At 48.7% G+C, this 15,935-nt stretch overlaps 1 protein-coding gene across 1 annotated transcript in view; it reads left to right on the forward strand.

The window, feature by feature from the left end:
- Window positions 1-15,935, forward strand: part of TAS2R1 (taste 2 receptor member 1) — a 40,463-nt gene that overhangs the window by 23,341 nt on the left and 1,187 nt on the right. Inside the window, exons 4-5 of the mRNA XM_002714020.5 lie at window positions 14,662-14,781; window positions 15,425-15,479. Of these exons, the coding sequence (XP_002714066.5) occupies window positions 14,662-14,781; window positions 15,425-15,479 (175 nt within the window). The remainder of the gene's footprint in view (window positions 1-14,661; window positions 14,782-15,424; window positions 15,480-15,935) is intronic.

Here is a 15,935-nt window from a genome sequence, read left to right on the forward strand (position 1 = left end):
ATGTGATGTAACCATTTGGATTCCTATATATGACATCTGGATCTGCTTAATATTTTTGGCTGGGGATCAGGAGTTGGTGATTTTATCCTATAATTTAAACATATTAAATCAATGAAATATGGATTTCCTTTTTTTAGTGTTTTATTTGTTTCTATTTTCAATGTTCCTTCAGGACACCCTCAACATACCATAATATTGAATCAAATATCTACTTAAATCTTTGAATACATTTCCATTTCTTAAAATGACCTAAGATTCATTTTATTTCAAATTCAACATTCCTGAGAAGAAAAGATACATTGTAAGTTTATTTCTGTTTCTGAGGTTGGGAACATGTTCTTCAGAGAGCTTTAGCTTCAATTAATTAAACTCCCCTCTTCCTACAGATTTCTATAGAACAATATAAGCACACACTAATGCGTGACTAGTGCAAATCTGGGACAGGTAGAGCTCAAAGTCCTATTGCTAGGTAGTCCTTGGACTTGGTAAGCACCACCTGGATGATAAAATCTAGAACCACTACAGATTCTTCTGAAGATGAGTGGGTGGCAAAGGAGGTAGGCAATAAATAAGTGTTAATTATGGGAAAGACCTAATATTGCTTTCTGGAATGTCCTCTGGCCATAAACCCATCCATTTGTATGGCAGATGCTGTTCTTGTGGTCGTAAATTATTAAGTCTTACTTCACTGAAAAGCCAGCCCATTGGCTCCCAGAAACATTGACCTGATGTGATATTTGGCCAGCAAGTCCAGTTTCATGATAAATATTCCAGAGAATGTTCACCACTGCTTGCTAAAATATGGGAAAGTCTTGAAGCAAGGACTTGCACCTTGGATCACAGGGCATGGTTTTCTCAGTGGTGCTGGTAGGTGATAGGTCTGAAGAATTGGCTCTATGAAGTGCGAGAGGGAAACTTGAACATCACGTTTTAGATTAGGGTGCTGGGTATATTTGCATACTGCTGTAGAAAGCTAGATCTTTAGTCCACAGGCAAGCCAAACCATCGTGCTAGCAAAGTCCATAACACAGTCTCCTCCACTTGCCTCATTAGACCTGCCTCGACTTGCTTTGGTCATGTAGATAACTCTTGTGCAGTGCAGTCAGCACTACAGTGTACCAGGTCTCGGTTTCTTCATCTATCCAATGGGGACAATAAGAATGATGCACACCGCATGCTTAGCAAAGCTTCATGGAGATAACTGTGAGCTGATGAATGAAACCCTCAGGTGATGGGGATGGAATAGCTCCTGTCACAGGTAACCCCCATCAACACACTGGGAGAACAGCAGAGTGCGTGGGGAAGAAAATGTTGGGTAGCAGAAGGCCATAAGCAGGAGGCTGAGTAGAAACCTATAGCCACCATTGATGAGCTAAGTGACTCGATGACCCTGAACCTCACATTTCCCCATCTTTAAAATGGGCATGGGAGTGATTCCAAGTTTAATGGGGGGAGTAGAAGAGGTAGTGGACCTGACATTTGTCTGGTAACTGAAATTGTTTTTAGTTGCATTAACCACATGAAACTACTGCTCTTTGATGAGTTTTGACCTGCAGTAATGACAGTTTTGTGTGATTCACCCTAATAGTCAATCAGTCAATCATAGGTCTTGAAGGAGGACCGATTTGGGAGAAATTAGACTGTGAAAAAGTGCCTTGCAAAGAAAGAAAAAAAACATGCAGAATCATGCAGATGTGAAAGGGAGGCTGAGGATGTCAGGAGCTGCTCGGCCACAGGACGACGGATGCACAGACACAGGCTTATTGTCACTTAGTCACATGGTGGCTGCAGGTTTGCAGCAGCCCTGTGGCTATCCTCAGCCCTGGAGCTGCAGCCCCCGGTGGGGCAGGCTTTCTCCAGGGAAGAGTGGGAAGACCATGTGGCCTTGTGTGTCAACCATCAAAGTCCAATGTAAAGAAGAGAGATATCGGAAATCTCAGAGATGGCAGTCAACATGGAGAGTAAGGACAACTAAAGCACGTGGACGTGTGATATGGCTGTTATTGCCCATAGGAATCATCGTGCGATCCAGCAGTTCCTCTCCTGGGTAAAAGAAGAACCAGCTGGATAGTTGTACACTCAGATTCAGAGCAGCATTGCTCACCCTAGCTGGGAACAACCCACATGTCCCTCAGACATGAGCCAATGAAACGTGGTCTGCGCATACAGTAGAGTATTATTCAACTTCAAAAGCAAGGAAGTTCCAATCCATGTGACAACACAGAAGAACTTGAAGACAATGTGTTGTCACGTTGACACAAAAATTCCAAACATTGTACGATGTTGCTCACATGAAGGACTTAGAGCAAGCCAATTCATAGAAGGTAGAATCGAAGTTGCTGGGGCTGGTGGCTGTTGGGAAATGGGGAGGAGGTGCTATTTCACTGGTACAGAGTTTCTGGACTGTTAGAAAGTTCTGGAAGCAGTGTGATGGTTGCACAACACTGTGAATGTACTTACCACTGCTGAATGGTTACAAAGGTAAATGTTATGTATATATTCCCAAAAATCAAATTATATTGTGAAAGTAAGAGGGCAGGGGCTCGGTGGACAGCTGTCATTGTATTCTGGTTCTGTTTAGGGAGGAAACAGGTGAATCTCCATGTGAATTAACTCCTCAATAAACCACAATGAGCCTCCCCGGCCAGAATCAGCTTGAGTTTGGGCTAAAGGGTACGTGGTGTACACCCACACGCTTCTAGAATCCAAATAGACAACTGCTGTTCCCATGTGGACTCAGCCTCCTTCAAAGCACACAAGACCTTTCACCGGCCCTTGACCTCGAAAATGAGCAGTGGTTGTTGACATTACAGCAAGGAAAAATCAAGGTTTCTGATGTCATCTCTAAGAAGGGGTTTAGTTTGAAACTCATCTCAAACCTGCAAAGAATATTTCTTTTTCTGGATGTCCTGAGGGAGCTGAGGACCAGTGTGCGGGGAGCGGGGAGTCTAGCCCTTGGAGCCTCAGCGGTGCTTCATTGGTTGTAGCAAGGAATGCTAGAGACTGATTTGATCATCTGTAGCTCATTCAGAGGGAACCAACTCTGATTACAGATGGCATGCTTCCAGAACGTTGGAGGGAAAACCTCCCTGGGTGAGCCCTGCAAAGGACCTCCCTGTGTGAGCTTATCTTCGGGCATGGCTGCCCTGGCCCCAAAAGGAGTCGTGCCAGGGTCTGGTTCAGCCAGCCCAGCTGGGCAATTTCCTGTGAAAATGTGATACGTTTTCCTTTCCATCAGGCTCTGTTCTTGGGGCACTCCTGGTTTCACAGCTGCGCCATCAGCCTTCGCACTCAGATCCGCTGTTGTTGTCTGTGAGGTGAGGCTGTCAGTGACAGGCTGGGAGTCCCTCCTCCTGGAAAGTCCCCAGAGAGCCCCCAAGGATGGAAAGTTCTCTCTGTCCCTGTTTGTACAGGAAGACAATGCATGGAGTTCTTGTGAAATGATCCCCCGATGTGTTCTCCTTGGCCTACTGAGAAAGCAAAAATAAAACAAAGCAGAATGGTCCAAACAACCAAGGACCCCCTGGGAAAGTGGACTCCGGCCCACAGGGCTGAGTTTTCCAATGGCCAAGGTCAAGTGAGACCCCGGAGGTCCCTGCCTTGTATGTGCAGAGAATGACGATGGGGAGCATGAGTGCCAAGGCAGGTCAAGTGGGCTGCAAGAGTGGGGATTTGGCCATTTTAATTAGATTTTCTCCACTGTAAATAATGTAATAATGAATAACAAATAGTGATGAAGATAATCACCCAGCACCCACCGTCCTAATAAATCACCTTCCCATTCAAATGCTGCACATATAAATATTTAATCTTCGCATCATTATAATCATGACAAAGGTATATTATATACACTTCATTCCACTTCTTGTGCTTTTTTTTTTCTGTTGATCATTTTGATGACTGCAAATAGCTCACTGAGCTTGCCTAGCACGGTACCCAGAAGTAGAGGCGTTTAGCAAATACTTGCTTAAAAGATAAAGTCGCATGTTTACTTATTGACTTCCTTATTGGGGCATTGCGTTTGAGTCTCTCTTTGCATTATAAATAAGAGTTTATGGGCTCCTTTGTGTGTTTTTCCTTAATCTTAACAATTTCCCTAAGAAAATTTCTGAGAACTAGCATGACTAGGTCTGGGGACGTGAAATGCGTCAGCAAATCCTTTCCTAGGGGTCCTCTGGGCTCTCATCTCCACTAGTGAGGCTCCGTGTGCTGGGCTTCACATCTCGGCCAGCACTGCTGGGTAAATGTCTTGTTTTCCTTTAACCGTGTGCTAATTCTAGAGGTGCAAAGAGAGAGACTTTAACTTGCAAATCTCTCTTTAAAAATAATTATCCGGTAGCTTTTGCTTTTCATTTTATTAGTATTTTCCTCGTGGTGTGTGCGGAACCTTGTTAGCTTTTGGGTTTTCTCCATAAGCTCGAGTCTGGCAAGTTAGAGACCTTCAAGCCAGCATGTGGAGCACCCGGGCCTGCTCTGTCCTGCAGGTGCGCGCTCACCTGGGCTGCCCTGTGTGGCACAGCGGGGCTGTCAGTGCCTGCTGTAACATGAACGCTCCAAGAGGCAGGGCAGAGGCCAGAGACTTCAGGCAGAGGAGGCTCACAGGACGTGTGTGTGTCACAGTCGTGATGATGCTCCTGCTGGTCCTTCCTGGAGCCGTGGTGAGGCTGGCAGCACACCTGGCGCTGGATACGGGCTGGGCTCTGCCCTAGCACACACAGTGATAAGTCAGCTCTCCTCCCAGCGGCATGGACGGCACCCCTGCTTTCATCCTCAGCTTCCAGATCAGCAAGCAGGCACTGGAGGAAGTCGCTGTTTGAACACAAGGTGCCTGTTCAGGTGATGCAGGCGTGCAGCGCCTGCTGTGCGGGCTGCTGCCTGTGGGGCTGGCGTGCAGGGAGATAGACACATCACAGGGTCAACGTAACATCTGTTAGCTGGTTACAAGAAATTAATATTTACTAATCAGTGTGTTAGAGTAGCCGTGATGATTTGCATCAGCTGCCTTGATCCTGATGTTGTGAAATGTGAGACCCAAGTCAAGCGTGATTGATCCCGTAGGAACCCGAGACTCAGCGAGTGAGTGACTGGTGCCACCCCGATTCAACCCAGGTCCTCTAACTCACCAAGAGACTGACTATCCACACGGACCCCTCAGGGTGTGGAGGGCCAGTGCGTAGTGCAGTGTGGCACAGGCGGTTATCTTCGACAGAGGGGACAGCACGCAGAGCCCACCTGTGCAGGGAGGGCTACGGTTGGAAGATGGGCTCTGGGAACGCTTGATCGTGGGAGAGGCTGAGAAACCCGGGAGGTGTTGCTCTGGCCTTCCTGGAGCAGGGGTGGATGGGGCAGGTGCACGGTGAACAACATGTTCACCTTGATCAGGAGAGGAGGGGAGGAAGAGAGAGGCTGAGGGGCTGAGACGGGAGCTGTGGGAAGGACAGCCCAAGGCATTTGCTGATGAGTGTCACAGCGAGGCGGACACAGGCCACACCTCAGAGCTGGCCAGACCCAGGCAGGGGACTGGCCCAGGGCTAGAAGTGTGCTTGATTTCCCGCCCCCCCCCCCAGCACGGCGTTGGCTCTGCCTCTTTGTCCTACATTTCCCCTGTAGCATGCGAGCTTTTCTGGGCAAGGGTCCAGGTTTTCTCTTTGGGTTAAATTAGGAGAAAATCAGAGGTCGTGGGGAGCTGACCCTTTTCCTCATGGCTCGGGATCAGTTTTCTGAACTTCCACACAGGGACATTAGGGGCTGGGTGGTCCGTCTCTGCGGGGTGCAGAGCAGCACCCCTGGTGTCTCCCCATGCATGCCAGCAGCACCCCCTCCAGTTGCTGCCAAATGTCCCAGAGAGGCAGAACCCACCACCACGCCCTCCCCTAGTTGAGAACAACTGCAGTGGGAACTCGCTGATTTTACTCTAAAAGGACTAACAGACTAACAATTGTGTAACTCGCACATAATCCATGACCGTTGCATTAATCATATCATTAAATAGCAGAACACGGAGTCTCTGTGAATGTGCACTTCCAGATAAAACTCAGAACTGTGTCATTTGAACCAGAACCAAGCGCAGTCAATTTCTGTCTTTCTCCTGGAAGGCCTCGCCTGGACACGCTCTCCCTTCCTTCCTGTTCCAAATCATTGTTTATTGCCATGAACAAACGGCTGCCGTGTCCGGAACTGACAGTATTTCAGTGGCACTGAGCGGTTACATGTGTTCTGGGAATGTTGTTGGGCTTCATAAATTCATGGGTACAAAACTCACAGTGATGCTTGGACAGAAATCACAGGCGAAGATGAAAGTCCTCTGGGGATGAGGAAGTGTCCGTCTTCCCTTCACTGTGGCTGCGCCAAAGGGGAGTGCTGTGTGCACCAAAGGCTCCGTGCTCTGGGTGGCTTTCTGGCCCCCAGAGATGGCTGTGGAGGAAGGGGACAGGGCTAGGAGCCCCTCTCGCCCAGCTGTCCTTGTGTGCAGGGAGGGTCACTGGCAACCCAGCCGGTCTTTGGGATAGCCCCAGGGTGCTCCAGCCCTGCCGTGTGTCCCTGCTGTAGTCAACACGCAGGGAAAATGAGAGGCAAGCAGGAGCCCATGCTTCCTCCCTGTGCGTGTGAGAAGCCACGCACGGCCCCTCCCGTTGAGGACAGCTTGCAGCAAAGGCGTCTTGGGGCCCGTGCCTTATCTGATGGGAGCTTGCTACGTCTCCTCTGTGCCCAGAGTCGAAAGACTTTGACCCCACAGCACCACTAGAGTAATGAGTGCGCAGTGCTGGGGTGCGAGTGCAGGGGATGCCAGTGCACGGAGCACTGCGTGTGTAGGCCAGGTGTTCAGACCAGCCCTGAAGACACGCACATCCCACGTGGGAGTACCTCGGTATGACACTTGGCTCTGACTGCTGCTTCAAGCTTCCTGCCAGTGTAGACCCTGGGAGGCAATGGCGACAGCTCAAGGCTACACCTCGCTCCCGTGAGTCCCTGCCACCCACAGGAGACGCATGGATTGAGCCCCTGACTCCTGACTTCTGCCTCTGGTGTAGTCCCGGTTGTTGTGGGTATCTGGGGAATGACCCAGCCAAATAGATCTCTCAGGCTGTTTGTCTCTTTCTCTACCTCTCAAATAAATAAATAAACTATTTTTAATAAAAGATGGCTAGCATAATAAGTATAGTGTAAATAGGAGTGCTGGGGCCAGTGCCATGGCTCACTTGGTTAATCCTCTGCCTGCAGCGCCAGCATCCCATATGGATGCCGGTTCTAGTCCCAGTCGCTCCTCTTCCAGGCCAGCTCTCTGCTGTGGCCCAGGAGGGCAGTGGAGGATGGCCCAAGTGCTTGGGCCCTGCACCCCATGGGAGACCAGGAGGAAGCACCTGGCTCTTGGCTTCGGATTGGCTCAGCACTGGCCATGGCGGCCATTTGGGGAGTGAACCAACGGAAGGAAGCTCTCTGTCTCTCTCTCTCTCACTAGCTCTATCTGTCAAATAAATAAATAAATAAATAAAAGAAAAAGAGGAGTGCTAAGTGCCAGGACTTCTAGTGTACAAGTATCGCTAGTGTACAGGCTCATTAGTGTACCAGGAGTGCTAGGGTATAAGGAGCGCTACTCTACAAGGATCATTAGCATACAAGGATCTATAGTATACAAAGAGTACAAAAGTAACAGTGATGCCTGTTCAGTAGGTGACTTTGTTTTTCATGTTTTTCTCATCTGAATGCTCGTCGGACTACTGTTGCCAATTAGTCCCAAATGTAAATCTTGATCTTTTTTAAAAAAGATTTATTTTGGGGGGCCAACACTGTGGCATAACTGTGAAGCCACCTCCTGAAGTGCCAGCATCCCATATGGGCGCCGGTTCAAGTCCCAGCTGCTCCAAATCCCATCCAGCTCTCTGCTATGGCCTGGGAAAGCAATAGAAGATGGCCCAAGTGCTTGGGCCCCTGCACCTGTGTGGGGGACCTGGAAGAAGCTCCTGGCTCCTGGCTTCAGATTGGTCCAGCTCCAGCAGACATTTGGGGAATGAACCAGAGGATGAAAGACCTCTCTCTCTCTCTCTCTCTACCTCTACCTCTACCTCTCTGTAACTCTGCCTTTCAAATAAATAAATCTTTTTTAAAAAATTGTTTAAAGATTTATTTTTTATTTATTTGAAAGGCAAAGTTACAGAGGACAGAGAGAGAAAGAGAGATTTTCAGTCTGCTGACTCATGCCCCAAACGGCCAGGGCTGGACCAGACCAAAGCCCGGAGCCAGGAGCTTCTCCCAGGTCTCCCCTGCGGGTGGCAGAGACCCAAGGACTTGGGCCATCTTCTGTTGCCTTCCCATGCCATTGGCAGGGAACTGGATCAGAAGTGGAGCAACCAGGACACTGCCCCTTCTTTTTTTTTTTTTTTTAAGATTTTATTTATTTATTTAACAGGTAGAATGAATTACAGACAGTGAGAGGAAGAGACAGACAGAAAGGTCTTTCATCCGCTGGTTCATTCCCCAAATGGCCGCATGGCTGGAGCTGCGCCGATCTGAAGCCAGGAGCCAAGAGCTTCGTCCTGGTCTCCCATGTGGGTGCAGGGTCCCAAGGCCTTGGGCCATCTTCTGCTGCTTCCCCAGGCCACAGCAGAGAGCTGGACTGGAAGAGGAGCAGCTGGGACTACAACTGGCGCCCATATGGGGTGCCGGCACCTCAAGCAGAGGATTAACCTACAGCACCACTGAGCCGGCCCCACTGCCTCTTCTGATAACAATTTTGCAATACTACTTTCTGTAGAGAGAATTGAAACCTGAATCCATCTCTCCTCTATCAGGGTTGGTGGAATTTTATTATTACCATCACTGATAGAACTTCCTTCCGAGTCCCTGGCCTCTCTGGTAGAGCCACAATGCTGCACATCCTTGCTCAGTGGGTCATTCTTTAAGCACCGCAGAGGGGTTGCAGAGACTAAGGAAGTCCTTGGAAACCCTGGGCTTCCTTGGGGACTGGAGTGACTGCAGAACTAAGCCACGCCCTCAGGGTCTCTAATCCACCAGTGTCTGGACATGGCCACCCACAGCCGTAGCCTCAGTGGCGGGTGCGGTTTCCCACCGAGCTCCCTTAGCAGGGCTGACCCGCCCTGAGCAGAGAGAGCAGATCAGTCTCCGTGAGTGCAGTGACAGGGTCAGAATGCTCCGTGTGTCCCTAAGTGGCCAGCATCACGGGCGCAGGACGGAAGGTGGGGCCATGCACCCTGACCAGGAGCGTGCGCACAGTGTCAGCTGCCCTTCTTGATTCCCGGGAGTGTATCCGGGATTTTCTAGGCTCCTATGAATAGCTTGTGTCCTAGTTTTCCCTTTGAAGGTTTTTCTTAGTGCATTATTTCCCCAGGTTTCAGCCACCACAGCAGGCAGCTGCAAAATTGAAACACCTGCCTCTAATTGTTCTCAGCAGATGCCCCTTGGGGAGGAGGGTTTTGGGTGGGCAGGCTACGTCTGGTCATATACAGATAGTCTGACAAGTGGGAAAGCTCCAGGGGACTGTGAGAAAGGTCAAAGTGCAGCAACTCCTTGGGAGCCAGAGGGAGGCTTTGCATCCTGCAGCCTCTCATGGCTGCCAGGCTGCAGTGGGGATGCTGGCTTCTGTTGTTATAAGATTACTGCGGAGCTGGGGAGCAGGGAGTGGGATTAAGGCAAGTTCACTGAGCTCACTGGCCTGACTGAAATTCAGGCATTTATTCTTGAATAAACACTTCAAAGTCTTTGGTTAATTTTCAGAGTTCTGAAAAAGTGGGTGCTGGCCACTTTCTCGTTGCTTTTATGGAGAAGAAAACTCTCAAGGGCTCTTTGCACTGCTGTTTCATGGATGTCACTTAACTTTGTTTTGATAAATGAAATGCCTTCAATTAAGCTGCTTTCACTGAACCTCACCCTGACCTGCTTCTGAAGGAGCTTGATCCTGACTCCTGGTGCCTGCTCCTCTCTCCGGTCTGTTTCCCCTGCCCCAAACCATGGGTGCATCACTACAGTGCGTGGGAATCAAATGTGTGTTCATTGGTGGCTTCCCAACTGGCATGTGTATCAACACCAGGACTTTTTGCATAGAGAAGTTACAGAGCAAGATGTTGCTCCGTGTGAATCTACAATCAGCAGCGAGACTGCCAGTCGACCGACAAGAAATGCAAAACTGCAGGTTCTAACCTGACCCATCAAATCAGGAACTAGAAGTGGGGCCAAGGTAGCTGTTGGAACAAGCACTCCAGATAATAATGATGCTAAGGGGAAAGTGTATAATTTACATGGATTAACTATTCTAATTATCTAAGAAGCCCTAATTAGTCTGTGTCGCCACCAAATTCAGGGATCTTGGATGGGTTACTTATTCTCGTGTTTAGTTTTTATATTCTAACCTGTAAAATGTAATATGTTTATATGAGTCAAAGATATCAGGGGCAGATTTTTGTCTTGTCTTTTCTTCTTCTTCCTTCTCCCTTCTCTCTTCCTCTTCCTCCTCCTCTTCCTCCCTCTTCATCCTCCCTCTTCTTCCTCTTCTTCTTCTTCTCCCTCCCTCTCCTCTTCTCTTCCTTCCTCCCCCTCCTCCTCTTCTTCATCTTCTTCTTCCTCCTCCTCTTCCTCCTCTTATTCTTTTCCTTCCTCCTCTTCTTCCTTTTCTCTTTCTCCCCTTCTGCTTCTTGTTTTACCTAGAAGTACCTTCCACAGTCAATAGTTAAAAACAAGCCCATAACTCCATATTTTATTATAACATTGAATGTAGCTTACCTGTCGTCCAGATCTTCAATCTATGCAAAAATAATTTTTATATAAATGAATATATTTTCCCTCTAAATTAGTAGATATTTGTGCAACTATCATTTATTATATGTTAAAAATTCAAGTATATTTGTATTGGTATCTGGATTCTATGTTTCATATTACATATCAATTTGTCCATTCCTATACCAGTATTATATTGTTCTGATTAGAGTAATTCTAATATGCATTCAAATATATGGAAAACAAATCCCCTAGTCTCATCTTTTCCAAAAAAATTCTTAGAAATTAGCAAGTTTATTCTGCCCTGTGAAACTTATAATCAATTTGTCCAGTTTCACAAGCAAGACCAGAGGACATAAAGAACCCATTTGAATTCGGGCTGGAGTTGCTTTAGCTCCACACCTGTACTGAGAAGCTGTTCTGATGTGGAGTCTTCCTTTTTTTTTTTTTTTAAAGAAAACTTGTATTTAATAAATACAAATTTCATAGGTACAGCTTTAGGAATATAGTGGTTCTTCCCTCCATACCCACCCTCCCACCCTCTACTCCCTCTCCCATCCCATTCTTCATTAAGATTCATTTTGAATTATCTTTATATATAGAATATCAACTCTATACTAAGTGAAGATGTCCACAGTTTTGCACACACACAGACACACAAAGTATAAAGCACAGTTTGAAGACAAGTTTTATCATTAATTCTCATAGTACAACACATTAAGGACAGAGATCCTACATGGGGAGTAAGTGCACAGTGACTCCTGTTGTTGATTTAACAACTGACACCTTATTTATAATGTCAGTGATCACCCAAGGCTCTTGTCATGAGCTGCCAAGGCTATGGAAGCCTTCTGAGTCCACAAACTCTGTCATTAAGACAGGGCCATAAGCAAAGTTGAAGTTCTCTCCTCCGTTCAGAGAAAGGTACCTCCTTCTTTGATGGCCACTTCTTTCCGATGTGGAGTCTTCTGATCCAGGCAAGTGACATATCCTGTGCTGGAGTCCTGTGTTTTGTCTCCACTAATTGAGGAATATTGAAATATATACTCCAGTCCTATACTTCATTGGTAAATTTATATTTAGCTGTTTGTAGTTATGGTAGCTGTCATGAATGGGATCTTTAACCATGTCAATTTTTAAATGGTTTTTACTAGTGTAGAGAAAGGCTGTTGAATTTTTCAAATAATCATCTTACATAGTGACACCTTCCTGGGGTATCCCATAAAGAAAATTCATTCTAAAAGGTTTTCTTTTAGCCATTCCTCCAGAATGTTATAGACATAAGATGGGATTATCCACAAAGGGCAACACTGCTTCCACCTCTTGGCAGTATTTATGCCAGTCCTCGATTCTGTTTTACTGCATTAGCCAAAACCTCCAAGCAAGATTGATTGATGCTGGGGAGACACCCTGCACCTTATCCCACTTCCAAACTGCAGTAGACATGCCTTCAGGATTTTACAATGAGTGTGATATTTTAGAATGACTTCTGATTCCATTTTATTAAAAAAAATTTAAGAAGTTTGCTTTAGATTTTATCTAAGGCATTTAATAAGGTATGTTGTTTTATTTAACATTTTTTCATTAAAGTTCTCTTATCAATTAGAATTTTTTCCTGGATTATGATTGTCCTTTACTCAAATTATGTATTAATATGCTTAGTTATATGGCTAGAGTCTCTAAGGTTGATCCATTCCGTTAAGTGTGGAATAAAATGTTTCTGTAGTGGAAGATAACCATAAATAAAATTCAGATAAAATATTTTCCTGTGGAACCTTCTTTTTGGCTGATCTTTCCCAGAGCAGAGTCTTGTGGGTGAGGGCCAGCTTGGGGAAACTGGAAATTCCTATTTCCTGCCAAGAGCTGTGACTCCAAGTCCTCTGGAACTCAACCTGGTGACGCAGGACTCACAAAGCTAGCAATCCCCCACACATAGCAGGTGTATTCAAAGATGCTGAGACGCCAAAAAAGGCAGAAAGTCCTGCAAGAGACAGCCTCTCACCTCTTCTGGACAGAGACTGCCACTGACCATGGTGTCAGAGGGGTTCTGGCGCCCAGAGTTCTGTGGAGGAACTCCAGGGAGTGCTGATCGCATGTGGTGGGGTTTACAGTTCTAGGATGCTCCTGGCTGGAGGCACATGTGCACCGTGCAGGTGTGGCTGGGGAACCCATCACAGTGCAGGTGTGGCTGGGGAACCCATCACAGTGCAGGTGTGGCTGGGGAATCCATCACAGTGCAGGTGTGGCTGTGGGGAATCCATCACAGTGCAGGTGTGGCTGTGGGGAACCCATCACAGTGCAGGTGTGGCTGGGGAACCCATCACAGTGCAGGTGTGGCTGGGGAATCCATCACAGTGCAGGTGTGGCTGGGGAATCCATCACAGTACAGGTGTGGCTGTGGGGAACCCATCACAGTGCAGGTGTGGCTGGGGAACCCATCACCGTGCAGGTGTGGCTGTGGGGAACCCATCACAGTGCAGGTGTGGCTGGGGAATCCATCACAATGCAGGTGTGGCTGGGGAACCCATCACAATGCAGGTGTGGCTGGGGAATCCATCACAGTGCAGGTGTGGCTGTGGGGAACCCATCACAGTGCAGGTGTGGCTGTGGGGAACCCATCACAGTGCAGGTGTGGCTGTGGGGAACCCATCACAGTGCAGGTGTGGCTGGGGAATCCATCACAGTGCAGGTGTGGCTGTGGGGAACCCATCACAGTGCAGGTGTGGCTGGGGAACCCATCACAGTGCAGGTGTGGCTGGGGAACCCATCACAGTGCAGGTGTGGCTGTGGGGAACCCATCACAGTGCAGGTGTGGCTGGGGAATCCATCACAGTGCAGGTGTGGCTGTGGGGAACCCATCACAGTGCAGGTGTGGCTGGGGAATCCATCACAGTGCAGGTGTGGCTGTGGGGAACCCATCACAGTGCAGGTGTGGCTGGGGAACCCATCACAGTGCAGGTGTGGCTGGGGAACCCATCACAGTGCAGGTGTGGCTGTGGGGAACCCATCACAGTGCAGGTGTGGCTGTGGGGAACCCATCACAGTGCAGGTGTGGCTGGGGAATCCATCACAGTGCAGGTGTGGCTGGGGAAAACGTGCGCTTGGCATGTATGTCTGGAGGAATATATGTATCTATTCATACTGTTTCCATAATTACATTTTCCACAAACTTGGGGAAGAACCTTCAATTCATGGATTTCAATTTTTTTCCATACCAAAATAATTCCTTTTAGTTCCACTTTCCATGTACTGCTTAGAGTGCCCTCTATTTCCCTTCCATAGAGCACAGGTCACTGAGGGCTCAAAGCACCGTGGAGTCCTTGGCTCAGCAGCCTCACGTGGGAAGCAGCAGATCCCAGAGGCTCTAAGTCCTTTGTGTGGACCGTGAACTGATCCGGGGTAGAGTCTGTCCTGGGGTCTCCAGTTCCTGATTCCAGCACTCAGGGATGCAGATGAACTTGGCATTCGGACCCCACCTCTTTCCAGCTGTTTTTCTAGCCATGGTGGCGGCTTCGTGCTGAGTCAGTCTCACTCCTCCACCATGTTCCCTGCGACACAGTGCAGTGCTGTGGCTCCCCTGCTCTCACAAGTCTGGGTCTCATTCCAAATTCAGCCACTTTCTTTCTGTGTGGCCACAGCAGGGACACAGCTGCTGTTCTTACGGGGCTGCTATGAACCTCAGCAAAGTACTGGGCCCTGCACCTGCTGCTCGCTGTGCTGGGTCCTGCATTGGGTGTGCTCTGATGGGCTCTATTAGCAGCCAGTCCCCTTGGTCAGGATGAATGACATCACTTCCCTTAGCCACACCCACGACAAAGGGTGGACCCCTGGTACCTTACAGAGCTGCACTTGTTGGCCACTGGGCCCCTGGGAACCATCTGTGCCACTCCTGGGCTGGCCCTACTGAGCTCAGCAGCTTCACTGTCCCCTCAGGACTTCCACCTTGGTCCTGTGCATGGCCGAGAACTTCTCCGTCCTCGTCTCCTCCATGGGGCTCGGAGCCTCCTGCGGCCCCACTCCGCTGAGGACACCCAGCCACCCGGGCCCTCGCAGGTGCCTCCAGACGTCTCTGCGCACATTGTCACAGTCCTCAGTGATTCACCAGCTGATCCACTGCGTGCTTCAAGCCACCGCCAGTGGACACAGCCCTGTGCCTCTGCCAGGTCTACACTTCCAGCACCGACCACTTCTAGATGCGATTGTACTCACACCAGGAACCGAGAAAGTTCCGGAACTCAGCAGTGTGGGGGCTGACTGCAGCCTCCTCGTGGATGTCCATTTGGTTTATTTGCCTTCAATTTCTGAAAAGTGAATTGAGCAGTTGTTGGAAGAATTGCAATGCCATGTAAAGTCCCTGCAGAGGAAGTTCTCACGGACTCGCAGCCCTCTTCCTCTTCCTTTCCCAGCTTTGACTGCACTAAGCAGTCCTCGCGTATTGATGCTACTCCGTCTGACATCCTTCGAGGCAGAACACATGCAAGCTTGTTTGGACCCTGTCCTGGGTCATGGCTGGGATACGCCAGCGTGTAAAATTAGTGCACAACTTGGCATTCCGCTTTGTTTCAGTCGCGTCTTCGGCTACTAAATCGAATTTCTCACTGTGCCTTCGACTTTTGATGCCGTCACTGCTGCAGCTTTATTAAGTGTGGAACATAAAGGTGGGTGTTGTCTCCGTTATTCGTTCTGCTCCACACAGGGCGCGATGTCACAGGAGAGAGGAGAAATCGGATCCCGTGCCTCGAGAGTCGGTGGTCAGGGGAGTCGCGAGGGGAGAGACATGTCACAGGACAGAACTCTGGAGGGAGGAGGAAGACAGTGTTTGCTGTGTCTGCCACGGACAGGTGCATCTACTTAGGCGGGAGCGAGGAGACCCCAGAAATCCACCTCCCTGTTCTGCAGAGAAAGAAAGGAAAGAGACAGCAGCCGGATGTGAGTGGATTGAGGTACAAAAGAAATAGGATGCTTTGCACGCACACAGGATCTAGGGCCCTCACGAGCTTCTAGATTTAGGGGGAAGGAAACGTGGCCTAGGTCTCTGTGCTGCTTTATGAATTCAGTGGCTCTTCCCGGCCCCACGCCGGGCAACGGCAGGAATGACCCTCTGTAGCCGTCGAGGGAAGCCAGGTGCCCGTGGTGAGCAGACAGTGCAGCAGTGCGGCTGCGTGACGTCCGTGTCTAAGGCACAGCATGTTCTGCCCGCAAAGACG

Source organism: Oryctolagus cuniculus, chromosome 14 (genome assembly GCF_051225735.1).
Source record: "Oryctolagus cuniculus isolate XC-2025 breed Fujian yellow rabbit chromosome 14, ASM5122573v1, whole genome shotgun sequence".
NCBI lineage: Eukaryota > Metazoa > Chordata > Mammalia > Lagomorpha > Leporidae > Oryctolagus > Oryctolagus cuniculus.